Raw genomic sequence first — 24483 nt, forward strand, 5'->3', positions numbered from 1 at the left:
CATGATCCTGATAATAATGCTACACACCTGAGAGTGAACAGAAGTCACAACTGGAAATATAACTCTTATTTGAAAAAGGAGGTAGCAGTGTTGCTATTTCAGGTGACCCACTGAGCTAGGTAACTGACATGATCACCTTGCCTACAGAAACTCCACTTTCATAATGTGTAATCGACATGACTCCAACAACTACCTGACCTTAAGATACTGTGCAGAAATTGTAAACTATTAAAACAGCAAAAGCCATTATTTGAACAAATAGATAGTACATTACACTATAATTTGATCATTATCCCTGTAGCATACATTAGAGTTAATTTTAAAAGTTCTTTACATTTTGAAAAGTAGTCTCTTCTTCATTTTGTAAAGTAACTCTTCCACTATGGCATGACAGTTGCCTTATTTCAAGTGCATTTGTCTCTGATATTAATATAAATATTAAATTAAAAGTGACAGAAAACCTTAATTTTAATGAATAAAATAAAGACAGATGTATTTTCCATATAAACTCAAGAAAACAATAGAATCTGGCAATGATCAATAGGAAACAGGAATAATTTGCTGACTGAATCAAATTTAACAGGTGAAAGATACAATGAAGTTCAGGTTAAATGTGAAATCAAACTAAAATGAGATACATTTTTGCTTTGATTTATAAATAAGGAAAATATTGAGCACAATTTTTATGCATAGATAAAACCTCAGGACACTGAACTCAGCACAGTCTTCCTAAAATTATTTTGTTCAGGACTCGTGATGTGTTGAAATACTCCTTATCTTCCTTCCATTTGTTTTTGTGTCTGTAAAGCTCCTTGAAAAGACAGACTCCTTGATGAGAAAGGGAAAAAGAAGAGAATGTAAAAGAATGTTCATCACAATTCAGTGCCTGTTACAACTCTAGTCACTAGACATGTCATGGGAGCATTGCCTTAAGTAGGGAACAACCAGTGCAGGTAGCCATGCTTAATAAAGTATCCTTCTGATTCTGTTTGAAAAAAAAATCAATGTTGTTCATTAATGTTTTTGAATATATTAGCGCCAGGTTTATAATTTCTTCAAAATATTTGCTTTATTTTCCCCTCTTGGAAAGGATGATCTCAGAAACCAAAGCTTTTAATATTGTACAAAAATCTTCTACTCCAATTTTGGCATATTAAACATAACTATTTCTAGGCAAGCACCCTGAGCATTTGTAGAGAGCACATAGATGCATTTTAAAGATCATCATTGTGTACTTCCCAGAGCTGGCTCATCATCTGCAGCTATACATGTATTTCCAAAATTTCATTATAGGTGAATGTATGACCAGTAAGAAGTTTGATAAATGTGCTCCTTTTTTCTTATTTCAAAAAATAAGTCGAATTTTGCACATTTATCTATTGTACATACAAATGTATTTCTTTTCCAACTGTCAAAATCTCACAGATATCAAATGGTCAACAGTAATTTGACTCCAGGAAACTTAAAAGCTTTCAGCGTTTATGGGTTTAAGATATGAAGAAAATATGATTTTCCTTCTAATAGACATAAAGACAGAGCACTGTAGAGCACAATATTTATGAAAATTATAAAACAATGAATCTCTTGAATGATATTTGACAAAAAAATACCATAGGTACATTTTCTTACCTTTATCTTTGAGTACACTTTGGATATTTCAGCTTTCCTCTGTCACATTGCACTCGAAGTTCAAACCCACTAATAGATGTCTCAGTTATGTATGCATCTCTCTTACAAATAAATTCAATATACTCGCCATGGAGAATGAGTGGTCTATTGTCAAAGTTCCATTTCAGCTGTAAATAATTTTTATCCATTTCAACAAATGATAATGGGCAAGGCTCTGAACAAACACAAGAAATTAAGATGAAAACTATATTGATACATCTTGTACTAACAGTACTTTCAATGTTGCCCATATGGGACGACTTTCATACTCCAGACAGAGACAAGCGAGTTAGTTAGAATTATTGTTGGAATAAAAACATATGCTCATTCCTAGTCCCAAAAGGAACCTGTGTGATGTTTACTACTGTGGTGCTTGAGTCAAAGACTACAAAGATAGTTACAAAAATTCATTTACAGTCTCTTTCCTTTGCTTCTTCAGAGAGTTTAAATAATGTGTCTGAGAGGTCACTCAGTGATAAAGAGCTACCTAACATGGATAAGACCCTGTTCTGTGTTCAAACCCCAGCAAACCCATATGCTGGGGTTTGAACAAACGTGTGTGTGTGTGTGTGTGTGTGTGTGTGTGTGTGTGTGTGTGTGTGTAAATGTGTCTTCACTGTCTTCATATGGTTCCATGAGTTAACTTATTGTCTGCAGAGAGTAGGACATATACTTTGCCACTAGTTAGTTTTTAATATGCATAATCAATTATAAACATAATTTCCATTTTATTGTATTTTCAAAAAGGTAAGAAGTCTGATACCATGAAATAATTCACATAATATATAATATTCCTTTAAATATTATATATATTTTTTTTCAAGATAAACCATTAATTACTACTAAGGTGGCAATGTAGAAACTAGCTAGATTCTCAACCCTAACCCAAATGTTGTGACCTATCTCCATCCAAAGCAGTTGACAGTTTTCTCTCTTTTAAACTTCCAGTTGAGGAGTACGGAGACTGGATTCCATTTTAAATCCTAAATAATGAAAGTGTTCAGATTTGCTTTCAACTATGTATTAACATAAAGCAGGGCAAAAAAGTTGAACACATATAATAGATAAATAAGTATCTCTGATTTCTCCCCATGGTAAAAATAGAATTTTGAAAAAAAATAAAATATTTTCAAAATAGGGATCCTTGTGTCTTGTTTGCCTCCTGAATGATGTAAAACCAAAGGAAACCTTCTGGGTAGATTTAAGATGTCCAGAGTTGTTAATGCAACATACCAACCATAGATTGTTACTATATAACCAATATATTTATTCAGATACTTTTAAAGAATGCATTGAGTATTTATAGGTCAAATGTTATGTGAGAGGTACTATAAGCAATATGCTAAGTTAAAAAAAAATGATGGGAAAGTGTCCTTAGAATCTTCAGGCTCTTCATTAAATATTATTTTAATGAGGTCAAATTGAATTGTAATTTAAATTAGTATTGAAGGTAGAAAATACCAATTATTAGATACTCATTGATTGATTAGCTTGTATTGCTTATTGCCAAACATGACTTCACCTCCTTGCTACCTAGAACAGAATAACCTGGAAAAATAGATGAAACACAATAGGTTATTGCCCTTAGCCACCTGACCACAAAAGCTTACACCTGTCAACTACAACATGTGCCTTTGAAAGCAGAAGCCCCTAGGCTTGCTGCTGCTTAAGCTTCAGGAAAACCCATCAGCTTGCCTGCTCACCCTGCCTTGTGGTTTTAGAGTATAAAAGAAGAATGCAAACTAGACCTGCAATTGAAGTCTTTTGGGATCTATCCTGGCTTCTGTCCACTTGTGAATGTATCTCTTCTCTTCCATTCTTATTGGTGTCTGAGAGCTCACTCCAGGGACATTCCTCAAATAGGACTCTTTTCTAAACCATGAGGTTTTACTTAAAATGGATTCATAGACTTTCTGCTTTTGCCTATGACCCTGTACCTTATATAAAACCAAAAATTGTATCAAAAACTAAAAATAATTTTTGAAAAACAGATTAAAACTATAAGTATACAGGTATCTGAGAACCACATATGCAGCCAGTGAGTTGAAACCACTAGAAAAAAAATATTTGGTGAGTTTTTTATTCTCAGTTCAGCTGAAAGGCTATGTGTAAAATGACCAATAACAGGCATATAACAAATAAAGTTTTTGACAGTCTCACAGGGTTGAGAGCAGAAAGAAGCATGAATGGGTCTGGCTGGAGTTGAGGTTTGGCTTGACTTAGAGGTTTGGACTGTAGCTAAATGAGCTTAATTCTCTAAGCTGTTTTTTTTTTCCTTTGAAGTATTCATCGTTTTGTGGCTGTTACAGAAGGGTGAGTGAGCCATGTTAGTTGAATTGAAAACTACCCTGCATGTTTGGTATTCTTCACATACACCATTGTCAGTCTAGAAGGGGGCAAGGGAAGGAAAGTCTCAGCATAGAACCATAGAAAACAAGCATCTTCCACAGTTGGATCTAGCCCAACTACCCCAATCCTAACCTTTAGGCAAAGATGGAACAAGTATTCCATGGAATAATATCACTGTCTAAACTCCTAAATTTGCTCACATCTAACATTTACTGTTGTAGAAATGGAAAAATAGTAGCTAAACTTTTCATAGTTCCAGAAGGTGTTATGCACGCTTCTGGGGAGGGAGCCACATCAACAGGCTTATCCATCACTCAACTCTGCATATAACCATACAGGTGCACTGGTTTATTAGTGACGTGACTGTTTGGGAGTTACTAGCTGCTTTCTGATAGGATTTGAATGCGAATTCATAGCTAGCATTGTAATCCTGGCTGAAAGAAAGTCTAAGGCTGGGGAGGTCATAGGTCGGTACAGAACAGAGGAAGAGAGGAAAGGATGGGACATAGGACATCATCAAGTACTTGTAAATGACTGTAGCCATGCCTCATGGTTACCTACCAGAACTAGAGGAGACCATATTGCTGAAAACACCACACACCTTGGATGCATGACACAGCAAATGTAAGCTAGAATTGAACATAAGCTAGACTTGAACTTGGAACTTCCTCCCTACTGATCAGCTTTCATAGTCACAGAAGAATCAATGCAGGCTACTGGTAGGAAAGTGAATGGCCTCATCCAGATGAATTCTATGATGTATGACACCAATTTACTAATAAGATGTGCCAACTCATAAAATAGTGGCATTAGTGTTATGGAGGTAACTAACTACACTCCAATTAAATTTGAGACCCACCTCACAGGAGGGAATGCATGCCTGGAACAGTAAACCTGCTTTAAAAAAAAAAATCTGTGGTAAGGGAGATCCCATAGTTGAAAGGGGGAAACGAATATTGTTATTTAGCTAAACTGATGCAGCATCAAGCTGCATTCCAAATATTTAAGTTTATACTAAAAAATAGATACTGCTTTCAGCCTAAATCAAAGAATTGTTTCTTTCCAGTGAATGCTGATACATTTATACCATGTCCTCTAAGACCTAGGCAACATTATAGAAGAGAGTGTGTAAAGAATGTAGGACGTGGAAAATAGAGAGAAGGGCTTCAGACTGTTGTCTCATGGGCAAGACATCCATTGCAACTGCAGTCACAGCCTGAGCTGAGCTCATCAACAGTCAGGCTGGGTGGAGGAGGGCCTCTGTGACCCTACCCCTCACGGCTGGACTATTTGCTATTGAGAGATTCAGAGAGAGAGAGAGAGAGAATCTAAATGAAATTCTTGTCTTCAGGTGTATACCCAGTGATGACCCTACCAGACTCCAGAAGATATTGCAATATCATAGTCACACAGATGGCCTTGTTAAACTAAATGAGTCACAAAACTAAACGTCATGAATCTGGGAAAGGGACTTGCTGGGATGAGGGGATGATAGGGCTGGGAGGGAGATAAGAAAGGTTGGGAGGGGCAGAGTCATCAGAATACATCATACACATGTATGAAATTGTCAAATAACTAACTTGATCACAAGAAAATGAAGTAAGATTGTCAGACAAAAATAATGCTAACAATGTCTCCAGGTCTTAAACTACATGTAGAATTAGAAGGTACAGCACACTAACACAGTGTGTGGAAAAAGTAAGCAAACAGAAAATGTCCTAAAGTCTTAGAGAAGAAATAAAAGAATGATTCACATCAGATCTCAGAAAATCAAAGTGCCATGATATGTGATATAATTTATGGTAACAGTTAAGGAAAAACCAGAGGAAAGCATAAGAAACTCATAGACAATACTATCATAAAACAAAAATGCTAATTTATCCTTAAGAGAAAAAAAGAGTATAAAACAGGTAGAGTATCTATGAATGTGGTAAATGACAGCTATAAGCCAAATGTGTCAGTAAGTACATTTTATATGCCAATGATTTAACTATTTTACCACAAAGAAAAACATTATCAGATTGTATAAGTATGTTTTGAAATAAATGAACTGTACATTACACGTAGGAAATACACTTAAAATACAAATTCAAAGGGGCGAAAAATCAAAATATGGAAAACTTTTTACTGCATAAGCTAATGCACTTCTCTCTCTGTCTCTCTGTCTCTGTTTCTCTTTCTCCTTTCTATCCTCCTCCAAAACCCACAAAACATGCACTAAATAGAAACAAAAGTTAGTGGGTAGGAATGGGAGAGAAGCTGGTGGAGATGGGTGAGAGGAAGAACGAATATGATCAAAATGCACTGCATAAAAAAATTAAATAAATTTCAAAATCTGGCTCTATGAGGTAGGAAAGTTGACCACAAGACAATTAAAAAAGAAAAGAATTTTTACTGATAAAGGAATACTGTCTCAAAATCACAAAGAGCAACCAACAATATTTTTGCTGCTTTGGTCTTGATGCATCTAGGAAAATAGCATCACTATACAAAAGAAAAACTGAAAGAATTAAAATGAGCCGGGTCGTGGTGGCGCACGCCTTTAATCCCACACTTGGGAGGCAGAGCCAGGCGGATCTCTGTGAGTTCAAGGCCAGCCTGGTCTACAGAGCAAGATCCAGGAAAGGCGCAAAGCTACACAGAGAAACCCTGTCTCGAAAAAACAAACAAACAAACAAAACAAACCAACAAACAAACAAAAAAAGAATTAAAATGAGAAAAACTTTAAGTGTACAAAAAGAATTCACAGTATTTCTTTTGGTAACTGACAAGAAGACACAAATCGTGAAACCTTAGTTTCTGAGACTCACTAGAAATTCATTCCTTTATTCTTTAGGCCTCAGGACACTTGGACATTATTTTCTCATCCCACATATTGTGTTGGTGTGCTGTGCCCCCAATTCCACATACAGTTCAAGGCCTGGAGATATTAGGATTTTCTTTGTCTATCTTTTTTCATTTTTTAATGATTAATTTAACTATTGGACAATTTCATACATGTATATAATGTATTCTGAATACTCTTTTTATTTTGTATTATAGTATCAATCACACTGTTTCTCACAACATTATGGCTTATTCATCTTAAAATGTAACATCAGATTAGTATGTAATGCGCTGTTTGTGCTTAGTAAGCATTTGTTAGAGTAAATGGACTACAGTTATTCGTAATACAAAGGAAAATCAGAACCTAGTGATTGAATAGGAGAATCAATAAAACAAGTAAAGAAAATAAAATGTCACATCTGTGTCATGACACCTCTCGACAGCAGAGTGAAGCAGGGGGTGTTTAGCAGGTACATACCTAAACACAATGGCGGTGTAGTCCACACTCCATCTACACAATAGGCCTCCTTAGATCCTTGTAGGAAATGGTTATCAAAACACTGGTATTCTACCGAGGAGCCATTTTCGTAGGTGCTGACTGCTGAACTAACAATGTCTCCATTTTTTATCAGTGGAGGAGATGTACACATCCCTTTAGACTCTGAAAAATGATTTTACAGATTACAATATTGGCTACAATGAACGTTCAGTGTCTGATGACTGCTACGGAAATAAAATGAGATACTTCACTGATTTAAAAGTGCTATTAGGGCAGTTATCAACACTTTCTAGTATTGAAGATAATTCTACAATAAATACCATGCTACGCAATGTAGTATCATAATTTGAACTTCATGTTGTAAAACTTGAATGCATATTTACAACTAGCAAAATATTAGCAATATGATTTAATATCTTCCCTTTTAGTCAAGCCAAACGCATATGCCTTCCATATGTATTATCTTGCTTTTCTACTATTAAAGGAAATAGCCCCTAGATCCAGGGAATAAATAAAATCTCTTATATTCTGCCCTAAACCCTTTCTTGAGACAAAGGTTCCCAGCAAATCCTGAGTAAACCAAAGCTTTACAGGGCTTCTACCTGAGGAAAATCAACTCTCAGACAGTATGGGTTTATTTAGGAAACCTCTCCATTTCTCTTCATAAATAGTCATTCAGTGGAAATCTATTGGCATAGTCATGGTTTGGGAGTGTGTATGCTGACAAGAAGCAGAAAACTGAGTCACTTCCAACTGTGGTTAGAAGACAAGGCTGCAGACACTAATCGAGCAACATGTCCAATGTTAATTCTTTACCTCTTCTAACACACACGGGGTATCTCACATCTCCTCTATTGCACTGCACAGATACCTCAGACAGTCGGGTTGTTGGAGACAAGTCATATCCCTGTTTACACACAAAATCTATTAAGTCTCCATGTAAAACCTTGCCCTCATATTTCCACTTCATCTGTATGTTATTTCTGTTCATGTGATCCACATCAATAGTGCATGGCTCTGAAAAACAAAATGCTCTTTTAAAATTATCAATAATCTGACAAATATGTGAGCAATATATTTTAAAATAAAATTATAATAGATATCATCTAAAGTAATATTATAATTGATGTTCATCCTTATTAGAGCATATACATCATCTTAGGTGAAGAAGTAACATGTGTAGAGACACATACAGGAACTAAGGGGTAGTTCCACACTGACCACTACATTGGACTCATTGGCTCCAGGTTTCAGCACACAGACAAGTATAGAATTCCGTGGGGCAAAAGGAATTACTTATTTTTATAACTTTCCTCTAGGGTGTGGCTATTCTCAGGTAATATATGGGTTTACTGCTAGGGATTCTGACTTGGGGAGTTCGGCCTTGGATGCACTTAGCTGGGAGCCTTTGGATAGGAAGCTTGGACACAACTCAGAGCTGGTTTGGGGTTGAGCAACAGAGCTCTCCGGAGGGACAGAAATAAGGAAGAACATTTTTATGTGTCCCTTCTCCATCTGCAGGAGACAGAGATCAAGCCACAGGAGAGGCATGGTAGATCTCCTTCGTGGAGACAGCAGAGAGGGAGGGGAATGGGTTTGCTTTCCCACCACAACATGTGCCTCTTAGTTCTTTGTCTCAAGATTCAGGCAACATAAGTTGTTTTATCCGGTCATAAACCATAGGCCCATGATATGACAATGTCAATAAGAAAATATATACTGCCAAATTAATTAGTTATATATTTCTTATTTTCATAATGTCATAGATTTTTAAACCAATTAGTTTCCAAAATTAAACCATTACTTCAGGTCATTAATCAACAATTTTAAACATAATTTTTAAATTAACTAACTACCTTCAAGCAGAACATGCATTTAACTTATAAATATTTATAGAGAAACTGCCATTCAATCCATATCTATCAATAAGAACTCATGGAGCTCATACTGAAACAGAAACTTCCATAATAAATCATAAATATAATAAATACATAAATTGTTGTGGTTTATAACCATCTTACAGCTGCACTGTAAGCTAAGAGGGCTATATAGGAAGGACTATCAAAAAGGCTGAAGGAAGGAAGTGTGACCTCTTAATTAAAATGATTCCAGTAAGCCTAAATGAGAATTACACTTGATAAAGTTTTTAAGGATTTAAACCTTATTGTTTTCAGATGGAATGGAGCAATCAATATAAAGATTCCCAAAATGAAATCATGGCAAAGATAAAGAAAGCAGTATTGCTGGAGCATTGTGAGAATGAGGAGATGGACAAGGAGATGCTAGAGAGACTCATGTCTGGAGACTGACGCAGATGGAAAGCTGCACCCTTGTGCTGCTGTTTGAACCTGCAGTGGAAGAACTGTTGGTCTAACAGATAACAAGATGGTAATGCTCTCTCCTCGTACCCTGCTGACAAAGGTGACCCTTGCTTAGTGCATGCTTTGATTCATTAGTGTTAGCTCAGAATGTCTTATGACAATTGTTCCAGGAGCAGAATATTTTTTTTTAATCTTGCTATTCCTTATGAAGTTGTTTCACTGCTATTTTAACTGAGTATCTGTCCTCAGGAAGCTTATATTTCAGTTCAACACAATATCAATCACATCACCAAAATTCAATATCAAAGCATTTATGACAATATAATAGTAACAGAAAAATTATAATTGAAGATGTATTTGATGTGACAGGCACAGCATTCTCAGAATGACTTGAAGGGTAGAAGAAACCACAAAGGCTAAAACGAAGGTGTCTATGTTTTAAAACATTATAAATAAAATCAAGAAAAATATTTCCAAAGTATGTGATTCTCAGTGGTTATTATAAATTATGTTGCTATGGTGCACATGAAAGAAGAACATGAAAGCTGAATGATGATGAATGATTCAGGAAACAACAAACCTGAACCAATAGAAAACTGAAAGCTGCCTAACTAAGTTATACATAAACAAAATTAAAATCATTGTAATTATTAGATAAACAATAACACGATAATTAAAATATCCAAAGTTTAACTAAGCTTAAGAAAACTGTAACTTCAATTTCTTAATGGAAGAGTTATAAGCCAGAAATAAATATCTGAAGGACAATTCGACAATTAAGAAAAAATTCAGATATTTCGTCTGGAAATATACATTCAGGAAATCTGAAAAAAAATGTAAGAAAATAAATAGGAAAAAATAAATGTAAGTAACTTTTTAAAGAAAAATGTAAGTATTTGAAGCACAAAAATATTTTGCTGCAAAATTTATTGTTGTGTAAAGATGCTAAAACACTGAATATATGTCAATGAAGTGACTATTTGAATTATTTATGGTACATAGACACTATGGAATACTACGCAAACATGAAACCATCAAACCAGATTTACACCACATTTTAAGTGGAGAAAATACATCCCCACACAGTACAAAGCATGTTTCATTGTGTTCTTGTTTGTGTGTGATACTATTGTATACATGATCTAAGTCACCCACAATAGTTAATTCAGACAAGGTTTGGAGAGTAACGAAGGACCACTGGGTGAGGAAGGAAGTGGATCGAAGTTCTTAGCAATGTACTCTGACAAAAAAAGGGGGGGCGCCCTTCTCTCCCAATGGTGATCTGAGGGCACTACAAGTAAAGATAGTGAGGTCTACAGAGGGGAAATCTGCAGCTAGGCAGAACACTACACATAAAGGATGTGGTCACAGAGTTTAAATATTGTCACTAGATTGTACACTGTGTGCCCCAAATGACCAATTATATGCTATGTGTGTGTATATATATATATATATATATATATATATATATATATATTATATATATATAAGCTTTGCGCCTTTCCTGGAACTGGCTTTGGAGACCAGGCTGGCCTCGAACTCACAGAGATCTGCCGGCTCTGCCTCCCGAGTGCTGGGATTAAAGGCGTGCGCCACCACCGCCCGGCATATATATTTTTATAATAAAATTAAAATGCAAAAAAACGAATGTAGATCCACACTAGGATGTAACAGGTCTCCTGTTTAAACAAATCATGGAAAATGTGTAAGAAAGTTTTTTTTTTTTTTTTTTTTTTGCTGTAAACATTATTTTAAAAAATGCTACCAAAATAAATTCAATTATGTGTTCTCTTGCTTACCCAAGCAAACAGGTGGAGATGACCACTTCCCTTGTTCGCAGCGAGACGTTTTGGATCCGCTCAATAAGTAATACTCATTGCATCTATACTCCACTGACGACCCTGTTGTGTAACTTGCCAGTAACTCATCAACAACAGCACCATTCGCTATTTCAGGTGGAGGCTTACAGTCCTCCTTATTTTCTAAGAAAGGGGATTGTTTGGAAATTTAATAAACTGATAGCAATACAATGATACAGTTATCCAAACACAGTATCTCAATATTTGCGCTATCACTTAGACAATTGTTTCTAAGTTAATCAGAAATACAAAAATTCTTAGCTTAAGTATTTTTTAAAGTATATTAATCAAGAACAAAGATCAAGAACAAATTCATGTGTGTTTCTTCTTTCCTTGATGATAAAGCGACTGTGATGAGGATGTTCTTAAATGCTTAGAAATGCTTAGAACGATCATAAAGATTGCAGTCCACTCTGAAACTGCACTGGGCCTTATTCACTCCTGTTTTCTTCTTTCTCTTTTATTTCTTTTCTCTTTTTTGGTTTTTAGAGACAGGGTTTCTCTGTGTAGCTTTGAGCCTTTCCTGGAACTCGCTCTGTAGACCAGGCTGTCCTCAAACTCACAAAGATCTGCCTGGCTCCGCCTCCTGAGTGCTGGGATTAAAGGCATGCTCCCAGCTCCTTCTCCTTTCTTTTCATCACTATTCTCAATTAACACATGCATGAAATATATACTCTCTCCCAGTTTCTCTTCCTCAGTTAATTTATTTAACCTCTTTTGTAATTCATTTTTTTCTTATGTAATAAATAGGTAAGCATGTTTGGCAAACTTTATTCAATATTTGATCAAAATATGGGAGAGATGGTAGGAAAGATGACTATGAGGAATGAGTTTAGCCTTGTGACATCCTTCAATAAAATCAAAACCAAGGGTGTTCCCCTTAGAAGCTGCAAGATTTAGAAGGATAAGATGCAAAATTCCAATCAGCAGGATTTACCCGTAGAGAAGGAGAGAGTGCCCAGTACTGACCACAGAACATTGGGGAGGGGAAGCGGTCATACTCAGGGCCAACTACTAACCAGACATCCATCTGTTTACTTCTTTAATGAAACACATCTCACATGTGTGTGGTCAATTAAACTCCACAAATCACGGAGTTAACACAACTTCCACAACAGCCTAGCAGTAGTCCACTTTAAATGATGTTTTGATTCTGAATTATTAAATTTGGTCTAAATTCTAAAATACACCTACATACTCAAAAATCCACACAGTAGATTCAGTAGATACATGTCTCTAAATTTTGCAAGCATTAGTGTCTGGCCTTGCATAGACAGACTGAACAGAAGAGAAGAGCATCATAGGCTTAAATGATAGAAGTATATACATACCAACACACTCTGGGGGCAGCGTCCATTGGCCACGATTACAAGTTATTGTACTTGATCCCCGGAGATGGTAGCTACCTTCACACCTATATGTCACTTTATCCCCACTGTAGTAAATCTCAGAGTGTGCTTGTGCAGCACCATTTTCAATGGAGGGCGGTTGCTCACAGGCTACCTTCTCCTTCTCTTCTGTGAAGGTACAATTAAAGAAAGAGACCATTGAGCTACATCGTATTTTAGGAGACACTTATTCAAAATACTACCAAGTAGGGAGAGTAGTATAGGGTAGACTGTGAATAAGAACAAGGGAAAATGATACATATGTACGAGAATGTTGCAATAAATCTCATTATTAAATACACAGGTAGCCTCACTGGTGATGTGAGTAGCAGTCCAGTCATCCTTGTTCCACATTTAGCATCTTCCTATGAGTGACAACTTAAAATAATAATGAAAACTAACGGGAAAAGGTGTTACCAACCAACGCATTTGGGAGGTTCTGTCCACTTCCCATTTTCACAGAGTAGTTCTTCTGAACCCTGAATCACAAAATTAAGTTCACATTCTATACGAACTGTTTCTCCATGACGGTAAGTTGTTGAATGTGGTTGAATTTTGGAATTTTGAGGCACAGGTGGAGGAGGACATCGATTTCTTCTTCCTTGTGAAAGAATGTCAGCCTATTTAGTCATGTAATTATAAAAAATAAAGATTTATTGATAATATTTATGGTGTAAAGAACCATAGAAAATATGGCTGACAGGCACCAGGGAAAACCTTTCCTGACTGCTCTCTGACATGGCGTCCCTTTCCAAGAGTGGAATCTGTCAATTGTTTCTTAAGGAAAGATGATGAATTAGTATGAGGTTATGTGACATGGTGGCCAATATAGATTTGCAATGCCATTCTTCCTGGAAGACCCTCTCCCTACTGGCTTTGAATAATCAACCTGCTGTGTGATGAGAGTCCAAATAAAGGACGCCAGATGGCAAGGGTTAGAGGACTACCTCAACCAAAAACCAGCAAGCCTGTGACTGAGCAGCCTGCAAAGTACAGAGAGCCACCAACACCCACAATGAATCTGAAGTGTTACTGCCAAGCCAAACCTTCAAGTTGCACTGATGTAACTCAACAGCCAATGAGGCCATCCCCACACCTTGACCTACAGGACCAGTTAAGCAATATTCTTGGGTTATCTTGAATATTTTACAGTCACCGTCCCCTTTCATCCTAAACAAATCCCTCACGTATTATAAAGATAAAACTGTTCTCTTCCATTGCTACATATCCAACTTCTTCTTCTGTTCTCAAGTACCCTTTCAGGTCCCTTTAAAATGACACCTGTCATTGTGTTTAGGGTCCAAATAAATAAGCTCAGATAATAGCCATACCTCAAGATCTTTAGTCAACCCTTGAATTTCTTTTGCCTCATGAATTTACTATGCTGGCTCCAGGATTAGGATAAGGATATCTGCGGCTGGGGAGTATATTATTATATTGCACACAATAACTATTAATTATAAAATTACAGGCATGTGGCCATGCTAATTTGGAGGGGATGCAAAACAGGCAGTAAGTCCATCATATATTTTTGAGACAATATGCTACAGACCACTTGCTACCCACCCCCAATACGGTTATACCAAGGCTGTTGGGCTCAACTAAAAAGTTGCTAAAACTTCAAAGCAATTGCTCACTGCATTACAGAATTATGATAGGTAAAGGCACTGTCACCCATGTCCTGTCCAGACACCTCTTCCCTTCCTACTGGCATCTATTTCAATCACACTTTCCTGTTTCACTCCCATGTCTTTGGCCTGCCTGTCAATAATAACATCATTTCCTAGATTACAGAAATAGAGGCTATTGTACTTTTTGTCTCTCATCCCTCATCAAATCCTCAGATTTTTATTTTTTAAGACCCAGTTCAAATATTATCTGTCCTTTCTATGAATATGGAAGAATTCTCTCACACTGTACTAATCAAAATCTTGAATGTTTACTCACACACTTGTACTTAAGTTTCCTCTGCCATATGAGGCCCCTCTATGGCTATGAAGTGGTATCTTCTGAAGGTAATCACAGCACCCCTTTGAACACAACCAGTGATAGAAATCAAACCTTAGCTATTACATGTCTGGACTGATCTAACTAGATGACCGACCTCGTTTTCTATTTCCCCTTCAGGCTAATATTCTTCTGCTGTCTGTGCTTCCTACTCCATTGTTTTGGAGATGGATTTTTCACATCAAGAAATGTGTGGCCAATTAAGAAAGTGCCTCACCCAGCTACAGATTGAAAATGTATGACAGAGGCTTTAAAATATTAAACACAGGGCTGTGGAGGTAGTGAGACTTATAAAGTTGCTTACCTTATAAACAGGGAATCCTGAGTATAATCCCTAGTATATGTGAAAAAGCCAGGCGCAGTGGCAGTTACCTGTAACCCAGCACTAGGGAGGTGAAGATGGAGGCAACCCGATGTTCATTACCTAAGCAGGCCAACCAATTCAATAAGCTCAGGTGCAATGAGAGAACTGCCTTCCGAAACTACCAAGGAGAGGGGCCAAGGGAAACACCTGGCAGGAACCTCTAACTTCCACGTGCACACGTGCACATGCACCCACACAAACAAATTCACACACAGCACACATAAACACTCAGATATACACATGTTAAATATAACAGATAATGCTTAGTACACAAAAGTACACAGAGCTTAGTTTCTCCAGATAGAAGACTTGATATGTAATAATTATTTTCAAAATAGTTCTGGAATTAGAATTAGATGTGAACATTCAGAGAGCATAGAGATTAAAGCTCATTTTTGTTAAGTATGAAAGTTTTAAAAGTTACCTTCACATATGGGAGATTCGGGATACCAGCCAAAGTTATAGCACTGAATTAAATCAGATCCACTTAGATAATAATTTTCATGACAGAAAAATTGAACTACATCTCCTTCTTCATAGGTTTGCTTTACAGGATGAAAATAGCCATTTTCTATTAATCTCAAAGAAGAGCACATTAATTCTAAAAAAAATGAAAGGATAGATAAAAATAATAAAACATTTATTTTTCCCAGTAGAAATTTACAATACATATCTGGAATAGATATTATAACATTTGCTAAAATCTGTTCTATAAGTTTATTAATATATTTTTATCTTGTTAAATATCATCAGGTTTAAATGAAATTAGTTACAATGGCTAAAATGAGGTTGTCCTATTTGAGAGCTTTAGATGACCAAAGTCTACTATTAACTAAATTACAACTGAAAAACAAAGCTAAGAGTCACAAACAGTTACTGGCAGGGACAATGTATACAAGATGAACCTCTGCAGCAAAAGTTCTTCCTGATGTGAGAACCTACTGTTGCACTGTGGTGTGAGGGACCACCCGTGGGTGTGGCACTCTGCTTCCTCTGCCTGCTTCCCTGTAGCGGTGTAGTAGCCTGCAGCACATGAGTACTGCACTTTCTCCTTCACTTGGAACGTTCTCTGCATCGTGGAATAATTGCCATGATACAACTCAGGTGCCAAGCACGTCTCTGAAAAGTTAAACATTTATCTTAGGAACTTTGATAAGCTTCACCAATACCCTAGAATAGTAAAAAGAAGTTACAAAGTGTATTTCATTGAATATTAATAATGTGTGGCAAAGCCAACTGTTGCAAAATGGAAAACATCACTCTGCCTTTGCCTCTGTGATTTCCTTTTCATATTCGTGTAGGCCACCTCTACCAGTCTTCTACTTTGAAATACTGGTCCATTGTACTTGACCAAAGGCCTCATTTCAAATGCAGTCTTGTGAAGAAATATTTTGATTAAGTGTCATCTGTGGATTTGCATAATTTAAACAACTTCTACTGTCAAATTATCTAGCACAGAAGAAAATATTTGCATGAATTATACAGAAAGCTTAGTAGTGTTCTTTCACTTTGAACACTTCAGCTCTTTCTTAATAGTCCAAAGTAAGATCTGATGAGGCAAGAGACTTGCTGGAGTTAAGAACCCACGGAATAAGAAAACACCAAGCATATGAGAAAAGCAAAATACTGTCAACTTCTCACACAGAAGAGACACAGTGGAAAAACAATTGTTACAAAATAAAACTGTCTCTCGAGTGAAACATTAACCTCATAATACCTTATGCTCGGCTTCAGAAAATAACATTATTGTATGTGTACCTTGCTCCTTCCTGCAGGACGGTTGAGAAGACCATCCTTCAGGAAGACACTGGACCACCTCCTCATCCTTTCCTCCAGTGGTTTTGTATCCTGAAGTGCAACCATAGCGCATGCTCTCTTGAATTTTGTACAGTACTTTCTCATCAGAGACATAACCGTTCCTTAGGTCAGGCTTCAGGCATTTTTCTGTGTTGTGAAAGTAAATGTGCTTTAGTTTCACGATAAAATTACAATGTCAATCCGTTTCATAGTAGAATTCAGATTATGCTTTACTAAACTGAAAAATGAACACAAACACATAATATTACTCTTAGTTGGAACTTTGAGGAGTAAAATAATTTTCACTCCTTGATATAGTTCAATTTTGGAAATATCTTGTATGCCCTGCATAAAATCCATTTGGAAACAGATTCAGTGTGACATTAACTGTTTTTGTATTTACAAATTTCTATTTTTATAGCCACTCCTATACTTATCACATTTTCTTTTGGAAAATACACCAATAGCTTTTGTCAGCAATCACAAGCAAGAGCAATTTCTTCTTGATCTGTTTGATGTTTTATTTCATTGTTTTATAATGGAATCAAAACATAATGTATAATTAAATAGTTCTAAAGCATCTTACTATAAAACCTTTATTCATTTATTCTTTCAGAAAATATTTTGGGATCACCTCACTGCACAGGATCTAGGAGTCAATGTACATAGACTGACTAAGTCATACATATGATCCTGAAAACCTTTGAGCCTACAATCAAGATTTTGATAAATATAATATAATAACAATACTTCACATTAAAGATCCCTATCACTTTCATAAGCCATATTATTAAACCTTTATGACAAAGCAATCTAGAAAAAGGTTAAAAGACTTGTCCAAAGTTAATATTAGCACAAACATATTTAGTGTGAGCTGAGCTGTGCGGCAAACCCTCTATGTGAAAGTTTCTACTGAAGCAACATTAACTCCATTTTTTTTGCATTAGAAACAAGCTAATATTTTGAAGTCACTTCCATAGGGGTTGTGCTGAAATTGTATGCAATCAGTTGATTGTAGAGATTCTGTTTTGACCATTATGTTCCCATGACAATCTCTGCAATGTTCTATTTCTTAAGAGAGCAAGTTCAAGGCGTGTGACTTCTTTCTATGATGTTATAGTGAGATTTATACTATAGCTCTATGTTTTATGTTAATGTCATATTAAATTCTGGTCTGTCCTGAAGTCACAGAATGAATGATTATCCTACGCAGTTCTGTTTACACAGAACTACTAACACACCAGAATTCTTCCTCTGAATAGAAAGGACTTAAGGTAAGAGCTTTGCTCTGGAAAACGGGAATTCAGGGGACTCTCGACTTAAGACATTTTACATAAGCACAGAGAAGTCAGTGATAAAGTGACACACCATGCCATGAAGCAATGCAATGAGCCCATTATGATACTACTCACAAATCTGAAGTCAGTACACAGAAAACTTCAGTTTTCAATGGATAGGAAAAAGAAAAGTGGGCATGCAGATGAGTGACAAATACAACACGAAAAAGCACTAGAAGGATGGCTCATTCCTTATGAAACCAGGCCTTATATTTTATTTCGGCTTCCTATTAAAGATTATGAATATGAGAAGTTCCTCCATACTTAAAGTAGTCCAAATGTACCTGTCATTTGCATCATGAAAAATAACATTTTTAAATATTTCTTCACAAGTACCATTAAGAACAGATGAAATGACTTATTGATATAAAAGTATCCTGTACAGAATTTCATGTCTGGCAATTTTATAATGGTAATTTTGCTATTATCTATGTAAAGTTTAACCACTGTTCACATTTAATATAGGTAAACATTCTCTTATCAGGAACGAGTTTATAAGCATCGTGCTGACAACATGCACTGACTTACTGAAGCACCTTGGCTTTGGAGACCACCCTTCTGTTGTACACCTGATTTGCTCTTCTTGCTTCCCACTTCCGGTTGCATAGCCAGCCAAGCAGAAGAACGATAGCTTTTTGTTTATGCTCATTGGAAAGTAAAAGCTTCTAAATGTATAATAGTATTGGGCAATCATTCCATTTTCCACCGTAGGAAAATCACACGGTTTCTCTGAAATGAGGAAAACTCAAGCTGTAAATGGGAAAACATGTAAACCCATGTAACTTGTGATCAAACAACATTCCTAAATATTTTTTGCAGACTCTTCAGTTTGCACTTACTTTCATAACCCAAGCTTAGAAGTGATAGTGTGACTATCTAAATATCTAATACCACGCACTCCCCTCTATATATCTGCTGGCAATTCTGAATAGCTGTGTTACTCAGAATAACTAACAGGTGATTCCTTCCTGGAACCTTGTTCTAGCTTTGCAGAATAACGCGCTTGTAGACACATCCTGACATCACTTATGCAATTTCAACATTTCTGGAAGTCACATTTGTAGAAGTAAAAATAAATATAAAAGCTTGGTTTGTTTTAATAATAGGTTTTATTTAATCCAATGTGTTAAAAATGTTTTGCATTATTTGTGATTACTTTCAGTCCAGCAGGCATTTCATTCACAGAACAGCTCTGCTTGGACTTGCTGTGTTTCCTTTCTCAGTAACCATAGAGCTGACACTATACTGGCAGGGAGTTGATTCCAAGACTCCCCGTAGATGCCCAAACCCATGGATGTTCCAATCTCTTAGACTGAGATTAAAAATTTGCAAATACCCTACACACCTCCACCCATGTGATTTGAATCATCGTTGGATGCTTAGAATATTTAGTACAATGCCTGCCCAGTGTTTTATGACTTGTTTCTGAGACCTTCCTGGAATTTTTTTCCAAACTAATTTCCATCTAAAGTTGGATCCATCTAAAGATGGACCCACAGATGGGGACCCAGAGATGTAGGCTGCCAACCTGTATGACTACTGTATGCTACATTAGAACAAATGAGGTCGCCGAGATACAGAAACTGAACACAACTGTAAGATAAGTGGTTTTTCTTTTAGAAAGGGGGCATATAATCAATTAAACAAAACGTTTCAACAATAACTTTGAAAACAAGATTGTTCAAGTGGCCAGAGAGCAAATATTTAGCTTGATGAATAATTGGGAAATTAACATCAAACCGCCATTACATTACTGCAATGCCACTAAAAAGACTGCAAGGAAAAGGACAAATTCTCACAATGACTGGAGAAATGGGACCTCTCATACATGAGAAAGCATACTGGAGATACTTCTTAAAGCAGAACTCACACAAGGTCACCTCCTAGAAAGGCACACAGTGAGTTCAAAGAGACAGAAATCACTTTTATGTGCTCACTGTTCATAGCAGCATCAGACTGCAAACAACCTAAGTTCCTTGTAATGGCAGCAAAGATAATGATACAGTTTAGACCAGTGGTTCTCAATCTTCCTTAATATTGTGACCCTTTCATATTAACAGTTCCTCATGTTGGGGTGATCCCCAACCATAAAATTATTTTGTTACTACTTTTATAACTATAATTTTGCTACTGTGATTAATCGTAATATAAATATCTGATAGGCAGGATATCAGCTATGTGACGCCAAAGGGGTTGTGACTCGTAGGTTGAGAAACACTAGTTTAAACAAACATACAACAGAGTGGGCTGGATATAAGCCCACAATTTTCAAACCGTCCTCAAAAGTATAACAGTGAGTGAAAAAAAAAAAGAAGAAGAAGAAGCTAGTTTCATGTAAGTGTTTGAGGAGGCAAAGTAAACCATGGTAAAGAAATCAGAATGGTTACCTCTGTACTTTGCTGCTTTGCTGCCCTTTTAGGCAGAAAATAATGGTAGTAACAGTCAGGGCTGAGAAAAACAGGACAAAAATCATAGGCACCATGCTACTGCCAGCATCTAATGAAACACGTGCAGTAGAGTCCCTAAGAACTCTAGCATTTCCCATACCCAAGCACCAGGAGTTTACAATGGAAAGACCCTAAATAGCTGTGCTATGGAGAACAGTGATGATCCCAAAGGCCACTGTTCTGGATAGTGACAACATCAGCCGATGGGCAGACTGTCCTGGCCTATACCTTATGTCCCCAGTCCTGGACCTGCTCTTCCAACACCAGCAGAGGCAGAAAACGTGACTTGATGAACGGAAACTCACCAGAAAAGAGTCAAGAAGTCATCATAATAAAAGAGTCAACTGACTACACAATAAACGCTAGATGAAACATGCTTTGCAAAGGCACAGAACTTCACAACTGCATGACAAGTATCCTTAAATGCATAAGTAAAGACACAGGCAATACAGACCGGAAAAAAATAGAACTACTGAAGACAAAACAAGCGGCCCTACTGAGCATGAAAATATACAACATAAATAATCCATCAAGTGTATAAAGTAGCAGAATAGTTTTAGGGGAACAACTAATAAATACAATAAATGTAAAACTTTTTATTTTCTTCTTTATGACAGCAAAGTTCTTATATTGCACAATTCCAGGGGCATCACATTCTGGGCTTCAGAGGTTAAGGAAGAAAGCAGAAACTATGAGACAAATAATGGACTTTATACTATCAAAATCAGGAATTACTTTAGATAAAATCACTGTCCATGAGAAATACACATAATGTTTAACAAAGGATTTGAAAGATCAAAAACTGCCAAGAAGTTACATTTAATAGTCCACAAAAGGCTTCCCAAAATTTAGCTATCAAAAGGCATAAAGTAAGATAATTGGAAAAAATGTGTATCACAGAAGTCTCAACATCCAAAGAGATATAGGAATAAATGTGCAAACTTCCTAAGAAGCAAGGAACTATGCAGAAATAATACGGAGATATCACTAGGCAATGACAGGGTCTCAAATAGGAGAATTTGAAGTATTCATAAGGAGGATGAGAGGCAAGAATAACACGCTAATTTTGAGGAGATTATAAGCTCTGAAGCAGAAATTAGATACCGTTTTGCAAAGTGTTTTATTGTTAAGTGCCATAGAAGTCCAGCACAAGTCAGAGAGATGACCTGATCATATGGCCGTATTGATTTCAGAGCTATTCATGGATGAATGGGAATTAGAATAACTATATGCCCATCATTAGAAGAACAGATAAATAAAATACATGAAATTCTACAACAGTTAAAAGTAATGTAGAAATAATAGTATCTCATAAAGTAAAACACTTAGAAGATAAAAGTCTTCAATAAGGTTTCATTATTATGAGGGCAAAATGTAGTGATATGTATAGTAAAGCCTTTGTGTCTGGCTCAAGGAAAACGTTTCAGCAAAGCCTTTGCTATGCTTGGGTTAATCAGTAGAGGCTGAAAAGTTGTTTTGAGACTGTTTAAACCTTGAGGAAATGTTTTTCCCCCCTCGGGAGAATCTGTACTTAGTACTATGTGAGAGCTTGCAGCTGCACCAAAATTGGTAATAAAACACTCACTTCTTGCAGACCTGGAATTCTTTTGTTTATTCACATTTATTCCTATATTTCTTTGGATGTTAAGACTTCTGTGATTCCTTTTTTTTTCCTAATTGTCTTGATTTATGATTTATGCCTTTTGATAGCTGGATTTTGGGGAGTCTTTGTAGACTATTAAATGTTACTTATTTGATTATGGCAAGCCCTAATCAAAAGGGACTGAGATATGTGTGGGTTGTCTGCTCTCATGGGAAACTTGAACAAGATGATTTTGGTAGTTGGAACCTTTCCCAGCTCCAATTAACCTTGTATATGTTTGAATAAGTAACTGGAGTGAGCTAGCTGAGTGTCAGTCTTTTCCAAGAAGGCTGTGTCCCTCTGCCCCTTTGCAAAATGAAGGCTTAGCATCTTGGTGAGCTTCTCTCTGTACTGTGGCACCTATGACACAATATCAAACAACAGCAAAACTCATTTTAAAAAATACAAACTTTACAAGGCCAATTTCATATGTAATAGCACGTCCAAACTCTGGAGTGGGTCCTAGGAGAAATGTAACTTGAGATCAGGGGTAGAATTAAGACACTTCTTACCTATGAGGTTCTCAACTGGTGTTGTGACTAGGACAGGAATATTGTTCCAGTCTGCAAGATTACTTTCTTTACTTGTGTGGAATAAGAGTAACATAGTTTCATGTATATATCATTGGTAGAAAATTTATATAAACTATTCAACTAAAACACAATTATAATTATAGATGTTAATTTAAAGGAGTTCTGGCTAGTCACTGACTAGCCTGCCTAGACTTAACCTTACCATCTAATGACACTGACTAAGTCCCAAGTAACTCCCACTGGTACATCACATCTGGTTTACACTCTAGGGAGTCTACCCATAAAGATCTGTAACAGTAAATCTGTAGTATTGCTATCTCTGGACATTTTAATTATAGCATTGTTGTGACAGAGTCACCTCTGCAGCCTTTCTCTTCCCCAGTGCTCCTGTTTCTATAATCTACAATATTGCCCTCAAAGTAATTGCTACTTAATAGCTCCAGGCAATGAAAATAGTACCATGAGTAGAAATCTTGGGGATGATTTTGTTCTTTTTCATATTTCCCACATTAAACTCTAGCCATATAAGGAGAGAAATAAATTATGCAAGTGTTAGTATTATGCATGAATTCTTACCTAAAAATATAATTAAGGCAAATATGTGATTTCCAAACTGCTGTATATTAACCAGAAAACTCTTTAAAGTCGTTAGATCCTGGCTTCTATGCTCCCAAATCTAGAGAAATAAAGGAGTTTGCTTTGATTGACCAAGTTACACTACTATAAAAATGCCACAGTTATGTCCAAAGAAACATTATCAAAATGTTAAAACAAGTTATTTAAAGCACGTATTACCAAATTGGCATATTGAAACAAAATAATTAGGTTAAAATTTAAGTAATGACCGTTAGACTCTCAGTTTTTCATTTATATTGTAGAGATTGAAGAATAGTAAAAGAATTAACGTTACCTTCTGCACAGAGTTCTCCTGAGATGAATAACATAAAAATAAATAGCGAGCATCTCACCCTCATCTTCAGTTGCATGTCTCATGAAGATTTTTACAATCCCGAAGTGCCCATGATCTCATCAGTAAGTACACAATACTTCTGAGAAAACAAGTTAATAATTACAATGTCTGTCTAGGCACCTTTGGAACAAGCAAACATTTCCTTTAAAATATTCTCAAATAATTTAAAATAATGGACCAGTATTAGCTAACAACCGTTTTCATTCTGAGTTCAGTATTAAGCAGCAAAGGTAACAATGACAGTAGTGTAAGTAACACACACAGTCCAAATAAAGACAGGTACATTTGAACTCAGATTCCCAACTGTATATTCCTAGGGCAAAGTTCACCTGCCCACTGCTGTTTACCAGCTTTGACAGAGCAAAGATGAACTTAGGATCGTGAGGTAATGGAGACCTGATGTGAAAATACATTGTCTGGATTCAGTTCCAAAGACATAAATGATCTTGTCTCAGACTATGACAGGAAGTTATCAA

General features: G+C 36.3%; 1 protein-coding gene across 2 annotated transcripts; it reads right to left on the reverse strand.

Annotated features, from left to right (window-relative positions):
• Positions 1-263: 263 nt before the first annotated feature.
• Positions 264-24269, reverse strand: F13b (coagulation factor XIII B chain). Of its 2 annotated transcripts, XM_037211356.1 has the most exons (13): positions 23948-24269; positions 23017-23067; positions 18944-19144; positions 17040-17225; positions 16224-16400; positions 15706-15882; positions 13332-13511; positions 12854-13039; positions 11463-11645; positions 8159-8359; positions 7322-7504; positions 1630-1843; positions 264-828 (listed from the first exon to the last, which is right to left on the reverse strand). In XM_037211356.1, the coding sequence occupies exons 1-12, from the start codon at positions 24021-24023 to the stop codon at positions 1632-1634; spliced, it is 2013 nt and encodes a 670-aa protein (XP_037067251.1). In that variant the 5' UTR covers positions 24024-24269; the 3' UTR covers positions 264-828; positions 1630-1631. The 2 variants fall into 2 exon arrangements, with proteins under 2 accessions (XP_037067251.1, XP_037067252.1); XM_037211357.1 differs by lacking the exon at positions 23017-23067 and having other exon boundaries at positions 23948-24266.
• Positions 24270-24483: the final 214 nt, after the last annotated feature.

This window comes from Peromyscus leucopus, chromosome 15 (genome assembly GCF_004664715.2).
Source record: "Peromyscus leucopus breed LL Stock chromosome 15, UCI_PerLeu_2.1, whole genome shotgun sequence".
Taxonomy (NCBI): domain Eukaryota; kingdom Metazoa; phylum Chordata; class Mammalia; order Rodentia; family Cricetidae; genus Peromyscus; species Peromyscus leucopus.